The sequence below is a fragment of the Onychostoma macrolepis genome, chromosome 19 (genome assembly GCF_012432095.1).
Source record: "Onychostoma macrolepis isolate SWU-2019 chromosome 19, ASM1243209v1, whole genome shotgun sequence".
Classification (NCBI taxonomy): domain Eukaryota; kingdom Metazoa; phylum Chordata; class Actinopteri; order Cypriniformes; family Cyprinidae; genus Onychostoma; species Onychostoma macrolepis.
Window position 1 is genome coordinate 4,682,558 of NC_081173.1, and position 21,644 is coordinate 4,704,201.

Sequence of the window (21,644 nt, forward strand, 5' to 3'; positions counted from 1 at the left end):
TAAAGTAGTAGACTTGGCTGCAACAGATACAGATAATATAAAAACAATATAATATTTCTTTGAAAGCGCCGCCATTTTTCATTGGTTCTGCTTGAGGTGCAGCAGTCACGTGGTATAAACTCCCAGTTCACAAGTTGAATTACGAGTTCTACGAGGACGTGGACGCTTTTTACAAGTTGGTATCTCTAATTACAGTATGGCGTGAACGCACTCCCTCTAGTTGAGCAGTTTACTACAGCAGTGGCAACATTTGTCTTTACAAGGCAATTGTTACATTTATTTATACAAAGTAGCCTACTGAATTGTAGTAAAGGTTTTATTGTTTTATATAATTTGTAGTAATAAATCGTAAAGTTAGTTTAGTTTTATTGATTTATATAGCACATTTAATAGCAACAGGGTCGACCAAAATGTAATAAATACATTAAACAAGATATAAAACAAATCACAAATTTATGAAAAAGATATCACACACAATAAAATATTTGACAGCAATTACTCCAGACCATAAGCCGTTTTAAAAAGACAAGTCTTAAGAAATGATCTAAAAACCTGAAAAGAGGAGGCCAATCTTATATACAATGGCGATTTATTCCACAGCTAAGGTGCTGCCACCGAAAAAGCACGATCCCTTTGAGTTTCAAGCGCGTCATAGGTACCGATAACAATAAAGAATTTGATGACCTTAAAGGCCTGTTAATCACATGGTACGAGAGGAGATCAGACAGGTAAGATGGTGCCAAACCCACCATAGATTTGTACACAAACTGCAATACCTTAAACTGAATTCTAAACTCAATAGGAAGCCAATGCAAACTAATCAGAACTGGAGTAATACTTTCTCTCTTTTTGGTCCCTGTTAAAAGTCTGGCTGCAGCATTTGGGACCAAATGGAGATGAGATAAACAAGACTGAGTGATTCCCAAGTACAATGAATTACAATAGTCCAATCTTGTTGAAATAACTGCATGAATAAGTCTCCAGATCCTTAAAAGAAATACAAGTTTTTACTTGCAATCATCCTAAAATGCTGATTTCACAACTGAATTTATCTTTTTATCAAATTTGAGTGACGGGTCAAAAATATCACCCAAATTCTGAGCCCAAGTACCTACAGTTTTAGTTAAAGGACGCACATTTTTGGAAAGGTTGGCAGGACATTCAGGCCATCCAAAAACCAGGTTTTATAATTTCATACTATTATTGTGTCAACTGCTTGATCTTGTGTCTTCAGGGCTGGTCACCTTAACACAACCCTACATCTTTGCAAAAAACTAATATTACAACATTTGATGTGGAGTCCAAAACATCAATAAAAACTTTGCATCATGTACAGTTTTGTAACAATATATGAAACTGACTCGGGTGAAGATGGTCTCTTTTTCTGCTGATTAAGTGATAATACAAGACAACCTTACAAATGCTACAAAATGCACATCATGTTTTGTATGAAAATGTGACATCCTCTAGCAAAACAGGCACAATATTTGTAATCAGAATTGGATTTCATTTCTCAACTATAATTAATAATAATGTTACTTATCTAGTAGAAAGTTGTACATGTAAAATAAATTTGATTTGGATCATTGTGGTGAAAACCACCTCACTACTGTATATTTAAAGGGTCAGTTGATGAATGAAAATGTAAATTGAGTCATAATTTTCTCATGTTGTTCTAAACCTGCATGACTGACTTTATGATACAGAAAAAACACAAAAGTATTTTGGGATAATTCACCCAAAATTAACATGGTTAATGACAGAATGTTCATTTTCTTTAAGATCAGGTTTTATAAGAGAACGGCCCCCTCTGCTCTCTCTCTATCAAAAGACATTTAATAAAGCCTTTTCTAAAGTCTGTAGATCCAACATACAAGGAAACAAACACTATCATCAGCTCTTTCATGAAAGGAGAGCACATCAGTTTATCTAGTAAGCCTTTGATCCGTTACATCCCCGACAGTCCTTGCAGCCCCTAAACATATCCCAGGGATCATGGTCATGAATACAGACAGGAGGAGGCACATCCGGTAAGATCTTAACTCCAGCACCAATACTGACCAGCAGAAAGAGAGGCTGAGTGAACTTAGCATGGAAAGTGTGGATGAGTTCAGCCTTGTCACATCTGGTGTCGTAAAAGGACAGAGTTCCTGCTGCCCAGTCCAGATAGACCCCGACTCTCCAGGGTGAGCAGTCAGGCAGCTGGGTCTCTACTCCTCCATGAAGAGCATTACAGATGGGAAAGGGGGTGCTCACAAAAATGCCCCAGGATTTATTATTAAGTCCAATGCTACAGGCTGCTGAACTTCCCTTCCTGCTTATGTCTTTATAGGCCATTCCTATAGTGGCCCACCTGCCAAACCACTCCAGCTGGAAGAAATGACGGCCGCTCAGACCTTCCCGACTCATGATTTGGTTTGGGACTTTAAACCTCTCTGGATGATGTGGAACAGCTTCTAACAGGTTTCTGCGACTATTCACAAGAGCCTCCTCTTTCTCTGACACCTGCACACTTGAAGAAGCGGTGTTGGGATCCCAAGTCAGCTGACACGCATCTGAAAAAAAGTAAAAAAAGTGTTCTGATCGCACAATTTGATCTGTCAATATAAATTTGAAGTAGAAAACAGCAGACTAACATTGGTGTAGAGTTTCCATGTCCCGTTGCTCCTCCAGGCCGTCCACACTGTTGATAAATGTTAAACAGTCAAATTTGACCAGAAATTAATTTATAATATAAGGTCTCATTAATTAATGTTAGTTAATGCATCAACTAATGTTAACTAACAATGAGCAAAACATTTTTTTTTTTTTACAGTATTTATTAATCTTTGTTAGGCTTAGTTAATAAAAATACAACTGTTCATGTTAGCTCAGGTCCATTAAATAAGATACAATGTTTGTTTTTAATAATGTTGTAAAGTTTTACTAGAAATTAAAAAAAAAGACAAAACTTCTATATTTCTTGACTCACATTAATTTCTCTAATCGGGTTGCTGGATCTTCCCAAACAGATCTGAGCTGGTCAAATCCTGGGCCTTTAACAGGATTGATGCTCAAGTCTATTTCCCGCAGGTGTGATGGGTTGGAAGAGAGAGCCCTCGCCAAACAAGCAGCTCCTGCTTCTGTGATGCTGCAGTGTGTCATCCTTCAGAGAAAAGGAGCTCATATTCACTGATTCCTATCATACACTGATGAAATACACCACCGTTCAACAGTTTAGGGGTCAGTGAGATTTTTTTAAGTTGTTGAAAGAAGTTTCTTAAGTTCAGAATCTGTATTTATTTGATGCGTCGTGCACTCTCTGGGCTTTGTGATGTCTTGTGTGTGGAGCGTGGCATTCAGATCCTGACACGGCCGCTCACTTCGTTTCTGAATGAATCAGCCATTTGAACAAATCGGTTGAATGAATGACTCAATGACTCATTCATTAAGACCTACTGCCTGTTTTAGTTTCATATTTAGAGTATCATTTCATTTTTTAATTAATTTATTTTTCAATATTCATAATTTTAAACAAAAATTTAATATTTTTATTAGTTATAAACTCTAATCATTAGATGCCAATTAGTCAATTTGACATTAATATTTCAATAATATTGAGAATACTAGCATTCGATGATACAGTCAAACCAAAATTTATTCAGACACCTTCAACACTTCTCACATTATCACAGTTTATTTGCTATAGTTTAGAAAATGGTAATACAATATAACAAGAACTGAGTTAAACTGTGTCAGAACAAATTCATCTTGATAAAATCAGATAACATTTAATAGAAAGGTATGTAACAAAACATGTTCAGGTCAAAGTGTCAAATCAATTTTTTGGTCCTAAATTTTTATCAAATTTTCTGGTAATCCACTGTATGAAGAATCTTTGGGTATAATGTCACATTTTATTTTATTCTGCGATCCTCACTTACATAAATGAACTATAGTGTCCTGCACCCACTGGTAAAAAAAAAAAAACGAATATATATATATATATATATATATATATATATATGTATACACAGTGGGGCAAAAAAGTATTTAGTCAGCCACCAATTGTGCAAGTTCTCCCACTTAAAAAGACGAGAGAGGCCTGTAATTTTCATCATAGGTATACCTCAACTATGAGAGACAAAATGAGAAAAAAAAATCCAGAAAATCACATTGTAGGATTTTTAAAGAATTTATTTGCAAATTATGGTGGAAAATAAGTATTTGGCCAATAACAAAATTTAATCTCAATACTTTGTTATATACCCTTTGTTGGCAATGACAGAGGTCAAACGTTTTCTGTAAGTCTTCACAAGGTTTTCACACACTGTTGCTGGTATTTTGGCCCATTCCTCCATGCAGATCTCCTCTAGAGCAGTAATGTTTTGGGGCTGTCGCTGGGCAACACGGACTGCAAAGGTTTTCGATGGGGTTGAGATCTGGAGACTGGCTAGGCCACTCCAGGACCTTGAAATGCTTCTTACGAAGCCACTCCTTCATTGCCCGGGTGGTGTGTTTGGGATCATTGTCATGCTGAAAGACCCAGCCACGTTTCATCTTCAATGCCCTTGCTGATGGAAGGAGGTTTTCACTCAAAATCTCACGATACATGGCCCCATTCATTCTTTCGTTTACACGGATCAGTCGTCCTGGTCCCTTTGCAGAAAAACAGCCCCAAAGCATGACGTTTCCACCCCAATGCTTCACAGTAGGTATGGTGTTCTTTGGATGCAACTCAGCATTCTTTCTCCAAAAAGTTCTATTTTGGTTTCATCTGACCATATGATCATCCAAATGCTCTCTAGCAAACTTCAGACGGGCCGGACATGTACTGGCTTAAGCAGGGGACACGTCTGGCACTGCAGGATTTGAGTCCCTGGCGCGCAGTGTGTTACTGATGGTAGCCTTTGTTACTTTGGTCCCAGCTCTCTGCAGGTCATTCACTAGGTCCCCCGTGTGGTTCTGGGATTTTTGCTCACAGTTCTTGTGATCATTTTGACCCCACGGGGTGAGATCTTGCATGGAGCCCCAGATCGAGGGAGATTATCAGTGGTCTTGTATGTCTTCCATTTTCTAATAATTGCTCCCACAGTTGATTTCTTCACACCAAGCTGCTTACCTATTGCAGATTCAGTCTTCCCAGCCTGGTGCAGGTCTACAATTTTGTTTCTGGTGTCCTTTGACAGTTCTTTGGTCTTGGCCATGGTGGAGTTTGGAGTTGGACTGTTTGAGGTTGTGGACAGGTGTCTTTTATACTGATAACGAGTTCAAACAGATGCCATTAATACAGGTAACGAGTGGAGGACAGAGGAGCCTCTTAAAGAAGAAGTTACAGGTCTGTGAGAGCCAGAAATCTTGCTTGTTTGTAGGTGACCAAATACTTATTTTACCGAGGAATTTACCAATTAATTCTTTAAAAATCCTACAATGTGATTTTCTGGATTTTTTTTTTCTCATTTTGTCTCTCATAGTTGAGGTATACCTATGATGAAAATTACAGGCCTCTCTCATCTTTTTAAGTGGGAGAACTTGCACAATTGGTGGCTGACTAAATACTTTTTTACCCCACTGTATGTATGTGTGTGTGTATATATATATATATATATATATATATATATATACACACACACACACACACACACACACACATATATATATAAACACTTTATCTGGTGTCTGAATAATTTGTGGTATGACAGTATCTGTATCCATGTCACAAGTTAACCTGTTGACTCTATAAACTTGGACTTACAAACACACCCATTTCACTTGTACTGGACATTGCCGGCATTAACACCTGTGTACACACCAGGAAAGTGTTATGGAGTTTTTGTTTTGTTTAGTCTAAGTTTGTTACTGCTGTGTTTAGTTCTAGTTTTCAACTCTTTATAGTTTTCCTTAAATCACAATTTTTCTAAAAAAAAAAAGTACAAACGGTCAGGACATACAATACATGAGATGATTATATTTATTTTTCTATACATTTTCTACAACCCTTGTTCAGTTAAATTTCCAGATTTACACGCCATTTTGTTGTGATGTCAGAGGGGGGAGAAGTTAGGAACAGTTAGTTTTCCATTTAATTTGTTGTTAAACTCTCTTCTGTTAATGGTTGTTGTTTTACTTGTTCGGAAGGTTTAAGTCTGGTTGTGCTGGATGTTTACATTATTTAATTTGTTTGTTGTTTTCTCCTCAGTTGGTATACCCTGTAGGAGGGGCATTAGCCTATAAATAGGCTTGCTAGCTGAAAGGAAGTCAGTTTTACATTTTGTCTTTGGTTCTGATTGTGGACTGAACAATGTAACATACTTGGGCCATTTTGGTGTAGCCAAAGTAAGCACATTGTTGCTTTTTTGTTTCTTTTTGTATAGTTTTTATTTATTTTTGTTTTCTCATGCACTTTGAATATTTTTTCACCTTTCAATAAACCACCAATTTTTGATCATTGCACCAACATTTTGTACAGGACATCATTTCCTTTACCACTCCAACTGGTTGGCCTTCCCACAATCCACTTTGATAAAGAAAAGTGTTTCCTCTCTATTGTGTCGTTCCATGATACTAATCTTGACGAACTTGTATATGTGAAATATTTAAGATCAGTAAAACAGTTTTAATGAAAACACAAAAGCACACCTTTAGTTACTATTCTAGTCTATTTTCATCTTTTATGTTCAGACTCACCTGAGTATCTCCAGTTTACAGTCAGGATTGCTCAGTCCAGCAGAGAGCAGCTCCACAGAAGAATCTGTCAGGCCACACATGCTGAGATCCAGAGATTTGAGGCTGCAAGATCCAAGAACCGAAGCCAGTGTTTCAAGAGAATTAGGCTTTACTTGACTGAGGAAAGAAAAACAACAACAACAAAAAAAAGAAATTTACATGCGAGGACATTACAGTGGTAGCTGTCTAAATTTTCGCCTCACTTCCAATCTCTTCAGTATGTTATGTAATATGGTGATTCCAGGGATACTCACACTAAGGGCCAGCTGGTGCATTTCCATAATGATCGACACAAGCTATCAAGAGCAGTACAGCTGAGCAAAGGGCCAGAGAAGAGCTTATTATCATCAGGTCTGTGTAATCTACCAACAACACAGGCACAAAGTGGGTTAAGACATGCTTTTTTTTGGGAGGTTAAATAATGGTTCAAAAGCTACTAAAGTGTTTACCACAAACCTTGGTAAATCACCTTGAATGACACACACACACACAATATTTGGTGTTCAAAGCAGCTTTACAGGCTCAGAAATGCTACCTGTATCCCCAGCAGATAGAGTGGGGGTCAGTGTGGCACTCTTGGTCAGGGTCTTCCGGAGGGAAGCTGGATCGTCATTCTCTCAAAGAAGACCTCGACTAAGAAGCCCTGACGCCACAAGCATCAAGGACAGACCCTCTGCAGAGGAGAGGTACACCCCTCAGCATACAGTGCCTGATCCTCCTCAGTACCCTCATAAAGTGTTCACATAAAGTGAACATTGCAGTCCAGAAGATCTAAACAATTGACTCTGTTGCTTGGTGTGCACAGATCAGAGCTGTCATTGTTTGGCTAAAAAGATCCTCAGTGGCAAAGACTGTTTTGCGAGAGAAGCAACATCTCCTTAGTAAGTCATTTAATAATATTAATGAATATAATTAATTAATTTTAAGACCATATGCATTTAGTAAAGAAAACGGTATAATATGAAATTGTTGTATATGTTTCTTTTCAGGCCTGCCTCATATGTTGCATCAAGTGACAATACTCTAACCTGAGGCCAAGTCCTTCCTATCCTGAAGAAACTTGAAGAACACTTCAAATTTCAAGAGGAGGACACACTCTTTGTGGCTGGAATAAAGCAGAAGGTTTGGGCAGATCTGTCCAAGTGGTACCAGATACATCAAACTGTAAATGACAATACCATCTGTATTTTTCTGAGAATTTCCTATAATTTATTTTGAAAATTAAGATGTATTGAAATTCCAAATAAAGATTACTGCTTAGTGCTTAAAATACTGTGTATTTATTACTTGGATGTATTATTTTAAAGATTGAGAACATCAGACGCTTCCTTGAAGAGGCCACAGTGATGGATCAACATTTCAAAAATAAACTTATAAACAACATTTAGGAGAGGGTGAAAGTGGCAGCAGTAACAACAATAAACAAGGTATTTTATTTCTTACAAGAGCCCACACAAACACACAGTACTGTGGGTGTAGCCCCTGAGGGGCACACCTCATAGCCTCCGTCCTCTCAACCGAGGTTGTTGAGACCATACTCTAGTCCAGAGCTCCCACCACGAGGAAACAGTACGCTCTGAAGTGGAAGCTATTCAAGTGGAAGCAGACCACCCACTCAACTGCCAGTAAACACATTACTTGTTTCCTCCGTGGCACTCTGAGACTGAGTCCTGCACAGCACTCTAAAATACCAACTTGGGACATGGCGGTGGTGCTGGAGGGCCTGTGCAATGCCCCCTTTGAACCTACTGAAGAAGTGCCAGATAAGTTCCTGAGCTTTTTCTCCTTGTTATTACCTCTCTTAAGAGAATAGGAGACCTTCAGGCACTTTCAGTCTCGCCTTCATGCCTGGAATTTGCCCTGGCATGGTCAGAGCCTTCCTCCACCCTAGACCTAGGTATGTCCTAGCTAAATCTGCTCTGTCGAGTTTGAGCATTGGATGCTTATGTCCACAGAGATGCCCTGTGGCGCAAAGCAGATCAGTTGTTTGTCTGCTTTGCTCAACCTAAGAAGGTCTCCCTGTTGACCAAGCAAAGCCTGAGCAGGTGGGTGGTTGAGGCCATCTCATAGTCCTCTGGCCTCCTGTCACCTATGGGGGTCAGAGCCCACTTGACCCGGAGTATGGCGACCTCCAAGGCCTTATTTTTGGGTGCTTCCTTGCAGGAAATTTGTACTGTGGGAAGCTGGTCCTCTCCGAATAGATTTGTTCATTTTTATAACCTGGACCTGGCTTCTACCTCAGAATCCCAAGTCCTCTCTTCTTAGATGTGCTCATCTGACAAACACTAGACAAGGACTTGTTAGTATGGTGCAATGGGCATTCTCGTTCCCAAAGCGTTCCAACGCAGCTCGAGTTCCCTGACGGGGAACGTCTCAGGTTACGTGTGTAACCATGGTTCCCTAAAGGGAACAAGATGCTGTGTCTCTCTGCCATACTCCCTGCATCCCTGTAGGTGCTTACTTTGTCCTATAACATGCTAACACACGCTGCTCTGGATGCACTTTTAAGCTTCCTGATTGCTCACGTCACCCCGCTTGTAATGTTTTGCTTCTCCATTGGACTGATTCCACACGTGGTTCAGAACATGGTCACGCAGAGGTGTTCCCAAAGCGTTCTGAGGCAGCATCTCATTAATTTAAGGGAGCCATGGTTACTTACGTAACCTGAGACGGTTTGTTGTACGTTTTTTTTTCTTCTGGATTACTTATCTTACCGTGGGTGAACTATCCGCAGTGTCTCTAGTTTGAAGCGAGGATCCGCCATCAAAGAGAAAAGTTCCTGAAGTTCAAAAGTCCATAGTGTCTGTAATCTTAGTTCAAGCTCTCTCAGGTGTGAAGGATTCTTTTGAAGAGCAGAGAATAATGCTGATAATGTTTCCTGCTCTACAGAACTGCATTCCAACCTGCAAAGAGAGTTAGGAGAGTTATTGTAAACTTTTCTCTGTATATTTTATATCATTCTTGTTTAAGTGTGAGCACAAAGCACATTTAAGGGGTCATGAACTGAGAAATGTAATTTTCCTTGATCTTTTTACATGTAATAGGTCAACGTACTATTAAAAACTTCCTGTAAGTTTCAGATTTCAAAACTTTCTTGTTACTTCAAAAATAGCTTTTATTAAAACCAAGCTAAAAATGGCTTGTTTTGGATTTTGCCACATCATGAGGTCATAGTGCGATGAAAGACCACCTCTGCAGAAGAAAATCAATGCCTACTTCTGCATTATTGCCTCTTTAGCCCCGCCCACTGACTCACAAGATGCTAGAGAAATGCAAACACAAGATTACTCCATCAACATAAAAGATGCTCCAGTGCTGAGTCTGACTATATTGGATTCAATGTCGCAACACATAAGTGTGAGTAAATGTGTTTTTACAACTATTGCATTGTCTGTTCCAGATCATTTAATACATACTGTGTATTTACATGTTTTTAACCCAAATTACCCATGCTGTTTTCAGAGTACGTCACAGCAGCATCCATCTACTATTTTAAAATGTGAAAATGTTAGCCAATCATAGCAGCGGCCATTTACATCTGAGTCTTGAAAGGCGTCCCGCCTATAAAAACAGACTGTTCTGCAAAGATGTTCAAAAACTTAAATCAAGTCAAAAATCTTTCAAGCATAGCCTAATAGGTGTACTTCAGAGAACATTATAAAAAAAATTAAATACAGTTCATGACCTCTTAAACTCTGCAGATACCAGTTTATCTAACTGGTGTGCTGCTAAAAGGTTAATCTGAATAAGATTACGGTGTACTAAACATTTACAGTGCAGGAAAATGTGTTTATAAGTGACAGTAAGTTTCTTAGTGGTGTAATTTTGGAAAACTTAAAAGAAATCCTGTCATTTGCAATCTTAATGTAAATATTCTTAATATATCATTACTATTAAAGTTAAAGTGTGTAATTCTTTAGATAATATCCCAGTTTATTATGCAGGGACAGCTGTAAATATAAAAATAGTTATTTCGCAACAATTATCAAAAAAGCTGTTTGAGCACCTCAACCTGCTGAAATTACCAGGAGTGCACATAAGTGGTGTGCAGGTCCGCATGCCAGACCAAAATTAAAAATGCGCTGCGTAAATAAGTTCTGACAGCGCATTTGCGTACTGACATGGTTGACAGCTGTTAATGCACAATTACCATTTTAGATCGACAAACTGTACTGTATAAGATTTCTATTCAAACTGAAAGCATAATCTAGGCTACCGCTGCCATTCTCTTTCATAGGTTCACTCAACGCTGCGTAAGCCAAGACGCTTTGGGAACGCCCTCTGGGTGTGCCGATTGTCTGAAGCCCTTACAGAATCACGCCAATTCATTGGCTGATGGTGCGGATGCTGTCTTCGACGTTCTTACGTCGCCTCCTTATACATCTGCTCCTCAGATTTCTCTGCCTTCACGAAGCGGCCATATTAGCCCTTCTATTGCGATTTTTCTGGCCCGATTTCGATCGTTTGTCTTGGGATTTTCTTCATCTACACTTCGGCGACTGCAGTAGTGGAACTCTGTTCTCCTTGCGGTGAAGTGCCATGGAGTATCGTCGCTGTCAGCCGCCGTGTTCTCGCTTCATCGCGAGCGACGACCTGCACAGTAAGTGTGTTAAATGTATGGGGGTTTTTTGCACGCGCGCGAGGCGGTTTACGGCATCTCGAAATGCAAATTCTGCGAAAACTTCCGTCTCAAAACCCTCCGCTCTAGGCTCGCGGTTTTTGAGAGGGAGTCATCCGTTTTTCCCCGTCGTGCTCCGGAGGCCGCTGAGGCCCTCCGCGAATCCACGACTTGGGGTTCGGACGTGGAGCTCGAGGCGATGGAGAGCGAGCAGACAGGCTTTGCCTCTTCTCTCCCTCTCTCGCCTGAGCACGTGCGCGTGAATTCTCCGGTTGAGTTTGTGCATGAGTATTTATGTCCTAGCCCGGAGGCACGCAACGCCGTTTCCTTCGGCCTAGATAACGTATTATTCACAGCAGCATCCGACTCTGAGGATTTCAGGCCTGCTTTAGCCGATGCTCACCCGCCTAGCGGCCAGGAAGCGCGGCCTTCTGCGGCCTACTCAGAGCTCGTGGACGTGCTTTCGCGCGCCACTGAAAAGCTCTCCATTGATTGGCCCGATGAGCCCCGCGAATCTCAGTCGTCTAAGCTTGACGAGCGGTTCCTTAGTGGCCCAAATTCTAGGTTTGAATGGAGGAAGCTACCATTTTTCAGCGATTTGCATCACGAGATCTCCAGATCCTGGAAACAGCCTTTCTCCTCCCGCCTTACTAACGCGGCAGCCACTGACTTCACCAACCTAGTGGGTTCTGTGGAGCAGGGTTACACCGCCATTCCGGTGATTGAGGACACACTAGCCTCTCACCTTTCGCCATCTTTGGCGCCTTCATGGAAGTCCCGCCCCCTCCTTCCGACCAAACCATGTAGGACCACTTCCGCCCTTATCGGGAAGTCCTACATTGCAGCTAGTCAGGCAGGCATGGCCCTCCACACTATGGCCATCCTCCAAGCCTACCAGGCGGATGTCCTCAAAGAGATGGATGAGGGTGGCGGGCTGTCTCCAGAGGCAGTCAAAGAGCTCCGTAAAGCCACGGACCTGACCCTGAGAGCCACTAAACACACTGCTCGTGCTGTAGGACGCTCTATGGCGGGTTCGGTAGCTGCAGAGCGCCACCTATGGCTTAATCTCACGGAGATTTGTGAGAAAGAGAGAGTTTTTCTCCTTGACGCCCCCATCTCTCAAACTGGACTATTTGGGGAGGCGGTCAGATCTTTGGTGGAGAAGTTTCGATCCGCCAAGTCTCAGTCAGCTGCCCTTAGGCAGTTTATGCCTAGGAGAGCGAGGGACCACTCTAGCACCCCCTCCTCCTCCTTGTCTAGAGAGCGCTCCTTGCCCAGGAAGGAGACCACCAGTAGGAGCAGCGCCCTGGTTAATCCCCCTCCGACCACAGTCTGGGGAGCCTGCGGCCGACCATTGCCCCACCGGCGCAGGAGGATTGATCTGACAGGCCTGCCGCTTCAGCTCCATCGAGTCGCTCCTGACTCTCGGGTCGGGATGAGGAGAGTTTCTCCGGAATCCTCACGAGGCAGGGCCAGACCATTCAAACGTTTCTGCCCACCTCTAATACACTCTCCTCACGCAGATCTGTCACATCCGCCCAGCAGGTTTCGGTGTGCAGCAAATGACCATCTTCAGTCTCTTTCAGTGTGGCAGTCGGGAGACGCATCAAGCTTTCTCCCCCTACTACCTGTTCCTTTGTCACCCGCGGCTCGTATGATAGGAGACACATTCGGTTCTCTCCCACAGCCTTCGGTCACTGTGGACTCCCCCATCCTAACCAAGGACGCCATAGGCTTTCCTTCGTGGTGGACGACATCACCCCCTCCAGACCTTCTCGACACGCCAACTCAGGTATGTCTTCTAGACTACAACACTCTGCTTCCTCTATCGCATTTCTTTCACGAATGGGAGCGTCTACCAGGGGTATCGCCTTGGGTTCTCCGCACAATTCGGTCCAGCTACACGCTTCAGTTTGGCCGCAATCCTCCCCGCTTCGACGGGGTTCACCTGACAGTAGTAAGCAGCGCCTCAAAGGCTTCTGTGCTACAGCAGGAACTGTCCTCCCTCCTCCTCAAGGGGGCAATAGAGGAAGTCCCTCAATCGGACCTGGAACGAGGCTTTTTCAGTCGCTATTTTCTTGTGCCGAAGAGGGACAGCGGTCTACGACCCATTCTGGACGTGCGTCGTCTCAACCTCTCCCTTTACAAAGGGAAGTTCAAGATGTTGACGTTAGAGACTATTATGTCTCAGATTCGAGTGGGAGACTGGTTTGTCACTGTCGATCTGAAAGATGCCTATTTTCATATTCAGGTCGTTCGGCGGCACAGGAAGTTCCTTCGGTTCGCTTTTGGAGGCAAGGCTTACCAATACAAGGTTCTTCCCTTTGGCCTGGCTTTGGCTCTGAGGACATTCACAAAGTGCATGGATGCTGCTCTGGCCCCTTTGAGGCTCCAGGGCATTCGTGTACTCAATTACCTGGACAATTGGCTTATCCTGGCCCACTCCAGGGAGTCAGTGAGCCGTCACAGGGATGTCATCCTACGCCACATTCGTGCTCTTGGCCTCAGAATGAACACCAAGAAGAGTGTTCTCTCCCCCTCCCAACAAACTGTGTTTTTGAGAGTGCACTTGGATTCCATTCAAATGCAGGCCCGTCTGGCTCCTGCCCGGATTTCCGGCCTCAATACACGTTTGGCCAGTTTCAAGCTAGTCCATCATGTCTCCGTGAGCACTTGTCGCAGGCTCTTAGGCCTCATGGCCGCAGCCTCCCCTGTGCTGCCTCTGGGGTTGCTTCACATGAGGCCGTTCCTTTGGTGGATGAAACTTTCAGGGGTCCACTCCACAGGACCAGCCACTCGCCTGGTAAGGGTGTCGCGCAGTTGTCTTCGCACCCTTTTAATATGGCAGGATCCCCTTTTTCTCCAGAGTGGAGTCAGAATGGGCGCGATTCACTGTCGTCAGATGGTCACGACGGACGCATCCCTGACAGGCTGGGGCGCGGTCTTCGAGGGCAGACTGGCGTGCGGAGTTTGGGCAGGAGAGTTCCTCTCATGGCACATAAACTGCCTGGAGTTGAGAGCTGTCTTCCTGGCATTGATTCAATTTCTCCCCTCACTCAGGTGTCATGTGATTGTCAGGACGGACAACATGGCGGTAGTGTCCCATATAAATCGCCAAGGGGGTTCACGGTCGCACACCCTGAACAGGCATGAACGCCGTCTCTTCCTTTGGGCTCAGGACAAGTTCCTCTCCTTGAGAGCGGTTCATGTCCCGGGAGTATTGAACCTCGATTGAGACTATTGCTAGTGCTAGAGCCCCTTCCACTAGAAAGCTGTACTCTTCCAAATGGAAGGTATTTGAGTCCTGGTGTTTAGCCCACGCAGTGGACCCAGTCGGCTTCCCTATTGGTTCAGTGCTAGAGTTCCTGCAAGAGAAACTTGCGGCAGGGGCAGCTGCTACCACCTTAAGGGTTTATGTTGCGGCCATCGCCTCTCTAAGAGAGCTGGATGACATTCCCCTGGGGAGACATTGGTTGATTTCTGCGTTTATGCATGGTGTCCGGCGTCTGAGACCAGTACGCCCCATTGGAGTTCCTTCGTGGGACTTATCAGTTGTCCTTGAGGGTCTGATGGTAGCCCCATTTGAGCCCTTGGAGTCAGCTCCAGAACGGATTCTGACTCTCAAGGTTACTCTTTTGTTGGCGCTTATGTCTTTGAAAAGAGTTGGGGACTTACAAGCTCTCTCTGTAAGCGAGATGTGTATGGATTTCGCCCCGGGTCTGGTCAAGGTGACTTTACAGCCTAGGCCTGGCTATGTTCCTAAGGTTTTATCCGCATCATTTCGCTCTCAGGTGGTCACACTTCACTCTTTCCATCCTCCTCCTTTTTCTTCAGGCGAGGATGAAAGGCTTCACTTGCTCTGTCCTGTCCGAGCTTTGAAGATCTATGTGGACCACTCCGGCCATTGGAGGAAATCTCCTCAGTTGTTGGTATGTTTCGGTGCTGGCCGCCGTGGGCTTGCCACATCGAAGCATAGAATTTCTCACTGGGTGAGGGATGCTATTTCGCTGGCATATGAGGTGCGTGGTCTTTCTTCACCTCTCAGCGTTCGGGCGCATTCTATTAGGAGTGTGGCTTCCTCTCAAGCTCTTTTTAAAGGGGTCCCCCTAGAGGATATTTGTGTAGCGGCAGGATGGTCCTCTCCACACACTTTTATCAGGTTCTATAACTTGGATCTTGACACGGCTCCGGGTTCCCAGGTTTTATCTGCTTGAGCCAGCCGTGTATGCTGTCTGGTTCGTAAACGGGCCAGATAGGGCAGCGTTTTTAGCTTGGCGTGTTTGGTATATCGTTCCCAAAGCGTCTTAGCTCACGCAGCGTTGAGTGAACCTATGAAAGAGAATGTCTCGGGTTAATCACGTAACCCTTGTTCTCTGAATAGGGAACGAGACGCTGCGTTTGCAGCCAAGCTCCTCACGCTGCCGACAAGGGCCTTTTTCAGCAGAGAAATCTGAGGAGCAGATGGCGCGTTTGCCAGTATAAGGAGGCGACGTAAGAACGTCGAAGACGGCATCCGCGCCATCAGCCAATGAATTGGCGTGATTCTATAAGGGCTTCAGGCAATCGGCACACTCAGAGGGCGTTCCCAAAGCATCTTAGCTTACGCAGCGTCTCGTTCCCTATTCAGAGAACAAGGGCTACGCGAGTAACCCGAGACGTTTTTAAAGCAAAACTGTCTGTGACATTTCATACACTGACGCAATTCCATCAGCAGCGCTAAACCCGGAAGCGCATAATACTTACTTGCCGGCAACCCGCCAAAATAAATCTCGCTGATTTTACATTTGAAAATGATGAAAATAAAAATAAAATAATGATAATTATAAAAATAATAATAAAAATATTAACATTTTATTTTTAAGTATACTATAAAATAATTGCATTTGTATGTAATACTGCCTTTTTATTTTAAAATAAAATAGTATTATCACGCTTGAATATTTAGTTTATTCTTTTTAGTTAGTTATTATATATATATATATATATATATAACTAAATGAAGAGCAATAATATTATTATCACTATTATTAATAATTTTTTATAGTTAGATTTTATGGGTCACACTACATGCCATGGCCCGTGTGAGGACCAAACCAAATCTCCAGGTTCTCATATGAGAACCAGGCTGAAAAAATTATGTGGCACCCCTGGAAATTACACACTTCAGCTTTAAGGAAATCAATATGTGTTGCAAAAACTAGGTTTGCTATTATTTACCTCAGAACTGTTATTTTGAAGTTCGGGTGTCTGAACGCCTTCAACAGAAGCTGTAAAGCCTGATCTGAGCATCTGCTCAAGTCCAGCTCTCGCAGACAACAAGAACTGCTACAGAGAGCTGCGGCCAAGATCTTACTCTCTAAGGTTTCCATTTCTAGTAAACTGGGGAGCACAAAACAATATTAATGAATGCAATTACATTAATACTATCATGCACCAAGGTAAGTCTGTTTGAATCATGTTTCCAACACAAATGGAGCAGAAGTTTAATACTTAGATTTAGTGGTTCATTCCAATAAATAATGATCACTAATAAAAATAAAGTAAATTTTTTTACTAACGTGAGTTTTTCGAGATGACAATCCGGGTTCATTAAGATTTGGGAGATGCTCTCCACTGTCCTGTCACTCATGTGGAATGAACTCAGCAGCTTCAGCTCTCTCAAATGTGTCGGGTTCAATAAAATCCCAGAGAGCAAAGCATCTTTAGGATAACCGCAATATGGTGTCCTAAAGAGAATATTGTAAAGAAAGATGATTCAGGTACTCTATTTTAAGCATTTAAGAGATGAATGTATGTGAAATACCAACTGGATATGATTCTAACAGGAATTATCTGAAATGAGATACAAATATTTTCCTATAATGTCCAATGGATTTAAAGACTGCCTTGGTGTGAAGATCCGCTTTGCTGTTTTAAGTAAGGGACAAACAAATATTTATATTAAGCAATGTATCATTAGCTTAGCAACTAACGCCAATTCAGTTACAATTTTGAACTGTTTTGCATTTGTGTGCATTGTGTTAAAAAATGCGTTCTGACTGTTATTCATAATGATCCATTCTCAGGATTGCTGCAAAGGACACAATAGAAAACATTCAGTAACATGTTAGATTAGGAAACACTATTCAACACATTTTTCTAGGTTAACATGTAAAGCAGCCATGTAAAGCTGCTACTACATACATCTTTCAGATGAAAAGCCAAATTTGAGGTTGATGAATGATAGGTGAGCATTTGTATGCTAGCTTCCCGATGTACTTTATTACCACATAGACCAGCCGTTAACGATCTATCCATAATGGACTGTGTGACTTCGCAACTTCCTGTGGATTTTTTTTTGTGCGACAAAGTGACTAATAAAATTTGTCAACCAAGCCTCTTCTCGTCGACTAACAGTTAGTCGACTATTAGAGCAGCCCTAGTGTTTTTCATTAAAGGGCGCATTATCATGAAAATCTGACTTTTTTTGGGTTAAAATTTTTTTGGGTTCCTGGTGCATCTATCAACCCAGAAAATGTGAAAAAGGACAATCCAGTAACTTTGTTTTGGCAAGTATTTCTCTGCAAGCATGTGAATGAGATTTCGCTCCCCCCGTGACATAGTAAGGGGATCTTATGATAATATTACCACCCCTTAATCGGCACATAACCCCGCCCTCTCCATGTAATGTAACAGGACCAGAGACAAATTAAACAATCAAATTACACTTCCAAAGATGGTTTCTGTCATTTTAGGAAGCTTTTATCTCACTTATGTTGGTTCAAGTGTTCATTCTTTAAAGGGGTGGTTGACTGTTTTTTTTTTTTTCTAGGCTTGATTATGTTTATGGGATGCAGTCTAGCATGTGTCAATCCTTTGTTTTAAAAAATAAAATTATTTTTCACATAATTTACCTTTATTCTACACCACTCTGTCCCTTCTCCGATAAACGCACTGATGATTTCCTGCTTTTATGAAGCCCCTCCCTCAGAAATATGCAATGGGCTCAGACTGGTCAGTTGGCCCAGTGTGTTGTGATTGGCTAAACCGCCTCTAGTGCGTGTCTAAACATCACGCCTTCACCTCAGAATGTGCTCCGGTTGTATTGTAAACAATGACGTCGTCAGTATTGCTTATCAGTTTGAGCCCGATTGAGATGCAGAGAATATTAGTGAAGAGGATCGCGCAGAACCTGTGCAAACACAGCTCCTACAGGACGTTTCAGAATGGTATGTTTCTTTGTTTGTTGTTGTCTCATTCTTTTAGATACGATGTTATTTGTAAATGCTACTGCAACCGGCTGTGCATCCATGTTTAACGCTTCTCTTAGCTATGTGAAAAATATCTGTCTGTCTGTGCACATAAAGTGTATTATTGGAACACAGTTCATGTGTTCATGTCAGGAGCTGACAAGCTGATGATCTGAATGAGAGAGAGCGAGAGAAAGAAAGAAAGAGAGAGAGATGCAGAGCAGAGTTTGTGCAGAGCAGGGGGAAGCGAGGAACAGGATTAAGAACCGCTGCTTTAGAACATTGATTTTGAAACTTATCAATCCATTAGAATCGTTAGAAGACAGAATTGCTATTCATATATGAATAGATTTTTTGTACACCCCTAGTTTTGACGGCATGGCAACAACTCCTCTTCTCTAAAGCAGCGCAACATGGCCTCGCCCCTTTTGTTGTATGCTCCCGGGGGGCGGGGTTTCAGTAAATTTCTGGGTTTGTGATGTCACAAACCCGGGAAGTAGCTCGTTGTAGTCCCTACGAGCCGTTTTTGTAGGCATTAAACTGCAATAATTTTCAAAGACAATATCTCCTTTTGTATTGAACTTTCAGCATCGTAACTTTGCAGATATTGTTTATGCTCAAACAGCAACATTACACATTAACTAATGTTAAAAAAGTGAAAATCACAATCAACCACCCCTTTAAATAATTATTTTCTGAGGTTTTAAGGTTTCATTGACTTATTCATGCTATAAAAACTGGGTGTGGCGTCATGATTGTGATCTTGCTATTGGGTCTGTAGGAGGTTGGACGGGACTTGATACCGCGGCTCAACCTCACAACCACTACTGCGCAGACTCGGGCTCCAAGTAAATCAATACTGTGCAGACTCTGGCTCCAAATGACGTCATTTTCCTAAGGTGACTACTGAGATGTTTTGGCTTCATGTTTCTATAGTGGAAGGAAGTGGAGATGCTTTGTCCATCTTTTTTATAGTCTATGATTTCCACCCACGGCGCTGCCATTCTGTTTTTGCAAGCGACAATGGTGTATCAGTTCTAACACCATGGCAAAAGTTTGATGAAAGCATGCTAACTGTTCTGTCTTTGGCTACACAGACAAGCAAAGAACACTATTTAGCGTCCCAGCCACAGGAGACAATAGAGCAGCGGATTTATTTATTTATTTACTCTAAATTACGCTGCTGCCACACAGATCTGATATAAACATGCAATTTCTTTCCCAGCTTCATAGACATAATCGACTGTTTTTGTAACTTATGTGTGGTTTTTAACATAAACTTGTGCAATAAGACATGGAAGAGAGTTTAGTACTCACATGCCATGTGACAGATACTTTCTGTGTGTTTGCTTCAGATGTGTGCACTCAGAAAATCGTATCAGAAGTTTCAACTGATATGGCTTGAAAACGCATGATTTCAGCACCATAGACATGATAATCAAAATCAAACATGTTTTTTAGCAGAGTATCTGAGGTATGAGCTGAAAAGGAACAGCCCTATTCTGGAAAAGGAGGAGGGAGCAGCAGCTTATTTGTATTTAAAGAGATATGCATTGCATGAAAACAAGATGTTTCTGTTTCCACTCAAACTAGGCATTTTCAAAATGATATAATAAATGATCTGTATTTTGAGCTGAAACTTCATAGACACATTCTGGGGACACCCGAGGGTTATATTACATCTTGTAAAAAGGGGCATAATAGGTCACCTTTAATAGTTTCATTAATTGTATGTTGTAGTAAGGATCTAAACAAAGGGCAACGCTGTTTAGCTCTGCTAGCCAGTTAGCTAAATACTAATTCATACTTATCCGTCAAACACCTACAAAGTTCTTTTTAATCCCACCAGCGAACTTTAGTAGTGATCACTTTAGATCTGCAGTCTGTAATCAAATAATCCCTTCGAGGACTGTAGTATCATTTGTTAGAATGATTATATGAAAAGCATGGATATTTAGTGTGTGTCTAAAGATTTGGGTCCGATTTGGGCTCAAATTGACAAGGCAATATTGACGTTATTGTTTACAATACACCACAGCACATGCAACTACCAGTAATGGTAAGGGGCGTGATGTTTCTGGACAATGTGTACTAGGTGGTTAGTGAATCACAACGCACTGTGCCAGTTAACCAATCTGAGCCCATTGCGTATTTGTGAAGGAGGGGCTTCATAGAATCAGGAACTCAACAGACTGTTTTAGGAGAACGGAAATGCGGTGTAAAATAAAGGTAAAATATGTGAAAGATAATGTGATTTTTTTTTAAAACGAAGCATGAGCACGTTACAGTGCACCCCATAAACACAATCAAGCCTTTGAAAATAGCTGGTTGACCATCCCTTTATAAAGACCCCATACCTAAACATCACTACTCCAACAACAACGACAACAACAAGCTATCAATAAGCAGCAAATTAGGAGTTTATTGAGGGAAAAGCTGCGCACAAGCTTAAGCAAGTTGTCATGATTTTTCGCGCAAAATGGTTCAAGTGCAACTATTGATGTTCTTTAAAAAGGAGACAACAGAAGGTATGGTATTTTCTTAACTGAACAGACAATACTGAAAGCTGACATTATCAAGTATGTCAGTGACTTTGCAAAAAACAAAAACACATCTTGAGAGTTGAAAAGCATTCACTGCATGATGAAGCCTATTAGAATGCAGTTAGAATGCCCCTATAATTCAAGTGATGAAAGTAAAGAATACCTGTGTATGAGTTTTAATTTTTTATATTTATCACACAATTTGTTCATGTTTCATCTGCTGTTGTATGAACTCACCTGAGTATCTCCACTTTGCAATTAGGGCTTCTCAAACCAAGGGATAATAGGTCAAGTTTTATATAAATGAGGGCCTTTTTCTCAATGTCAATCTCTCTGATACGATTGGCTGGTGATCTCAGAGTTGAGGCGATCAGTGCCCAGCTCAGATCTGTGACCCCATCCAGTCTTAGGTAGAAAGAAAGATCATTTATAGGTTAAATGACGTGAAGTGCAAGGTAAATTGCTAAATATGACTGCCGTCTCATGTTATTTAGTGCATTCACTGAACATCCCGAATTTTCATTAGTCAAAATTACACTCATTAATACA

General features: G+C 41.9%; 1 protein-coding gene and 1 long non-coding RNA gene across 5 annotated transcripts in view; one reads left to right on the forward strand and one right to left on the reverse strand.

Moving 5' to 3' along the window:
• Positions 1–331: 331 nt before the first annotated feature.
• The window catches only part of LOC131526410 (NLR family CARD domain-containing protein 3-like), a 31,665-nt gene continuing 10,352 nt past the window's right edge, over positions 332–21,644 (reverse strand). For all 4 annotated transcript variants that reach the window (XM_058754707.1, XM_058754708.1, XM_058754709.1 and 1 more), the window contains exons 4-12: positions 21,333–21,500; positions 16,882–17,049; positions 16,541–16,702; positions 9,420–9,608; positions 6,960–7,067; positions 6,667–6,822; positions 2,972–3,145; positions 2,637–2,683; positions 332–2,555 (exon numbers count right to left, since the gene is read on the reverse strand). In XM_058754707.1, coding sequence (XP_058610690.1) covers positions 1,930–2,555; positions 2,637–2,683; positions 2,972–3,145; positions 6,667–6,822; positions 6,960–7,067; positions 9,420–9,608; positions 16,541–16,702; positions 16,882–17,049; positions 21,333–21,500 — 1,798 coding nt within the window. In that variant the 3' untranslated portion in view covers positions 332–1,929. The remainder of the gene's footprint in view (positions 2,556–2,636; positions 2,684–2,971; positions 3,146–6,666; positions 6,823–6,959; positions 7,068–9,419; positions 9,609–16,540; positions 16,703–16,881; positions 17,050–21,332; positions 21,501–21,644) is intronic.
• LOC131526411 (uncharacterized) lies at positions 7,117–7,975 on the forward strand. The gene is made up of 3 exons (XR_009267446.1): positions 7,117–7,391; positions 7,511–7,586; positions 7,695–7,975. It is a non-coding gene; the product is annotated as an uncharacterized LOC131526411 (long non-coding RNA).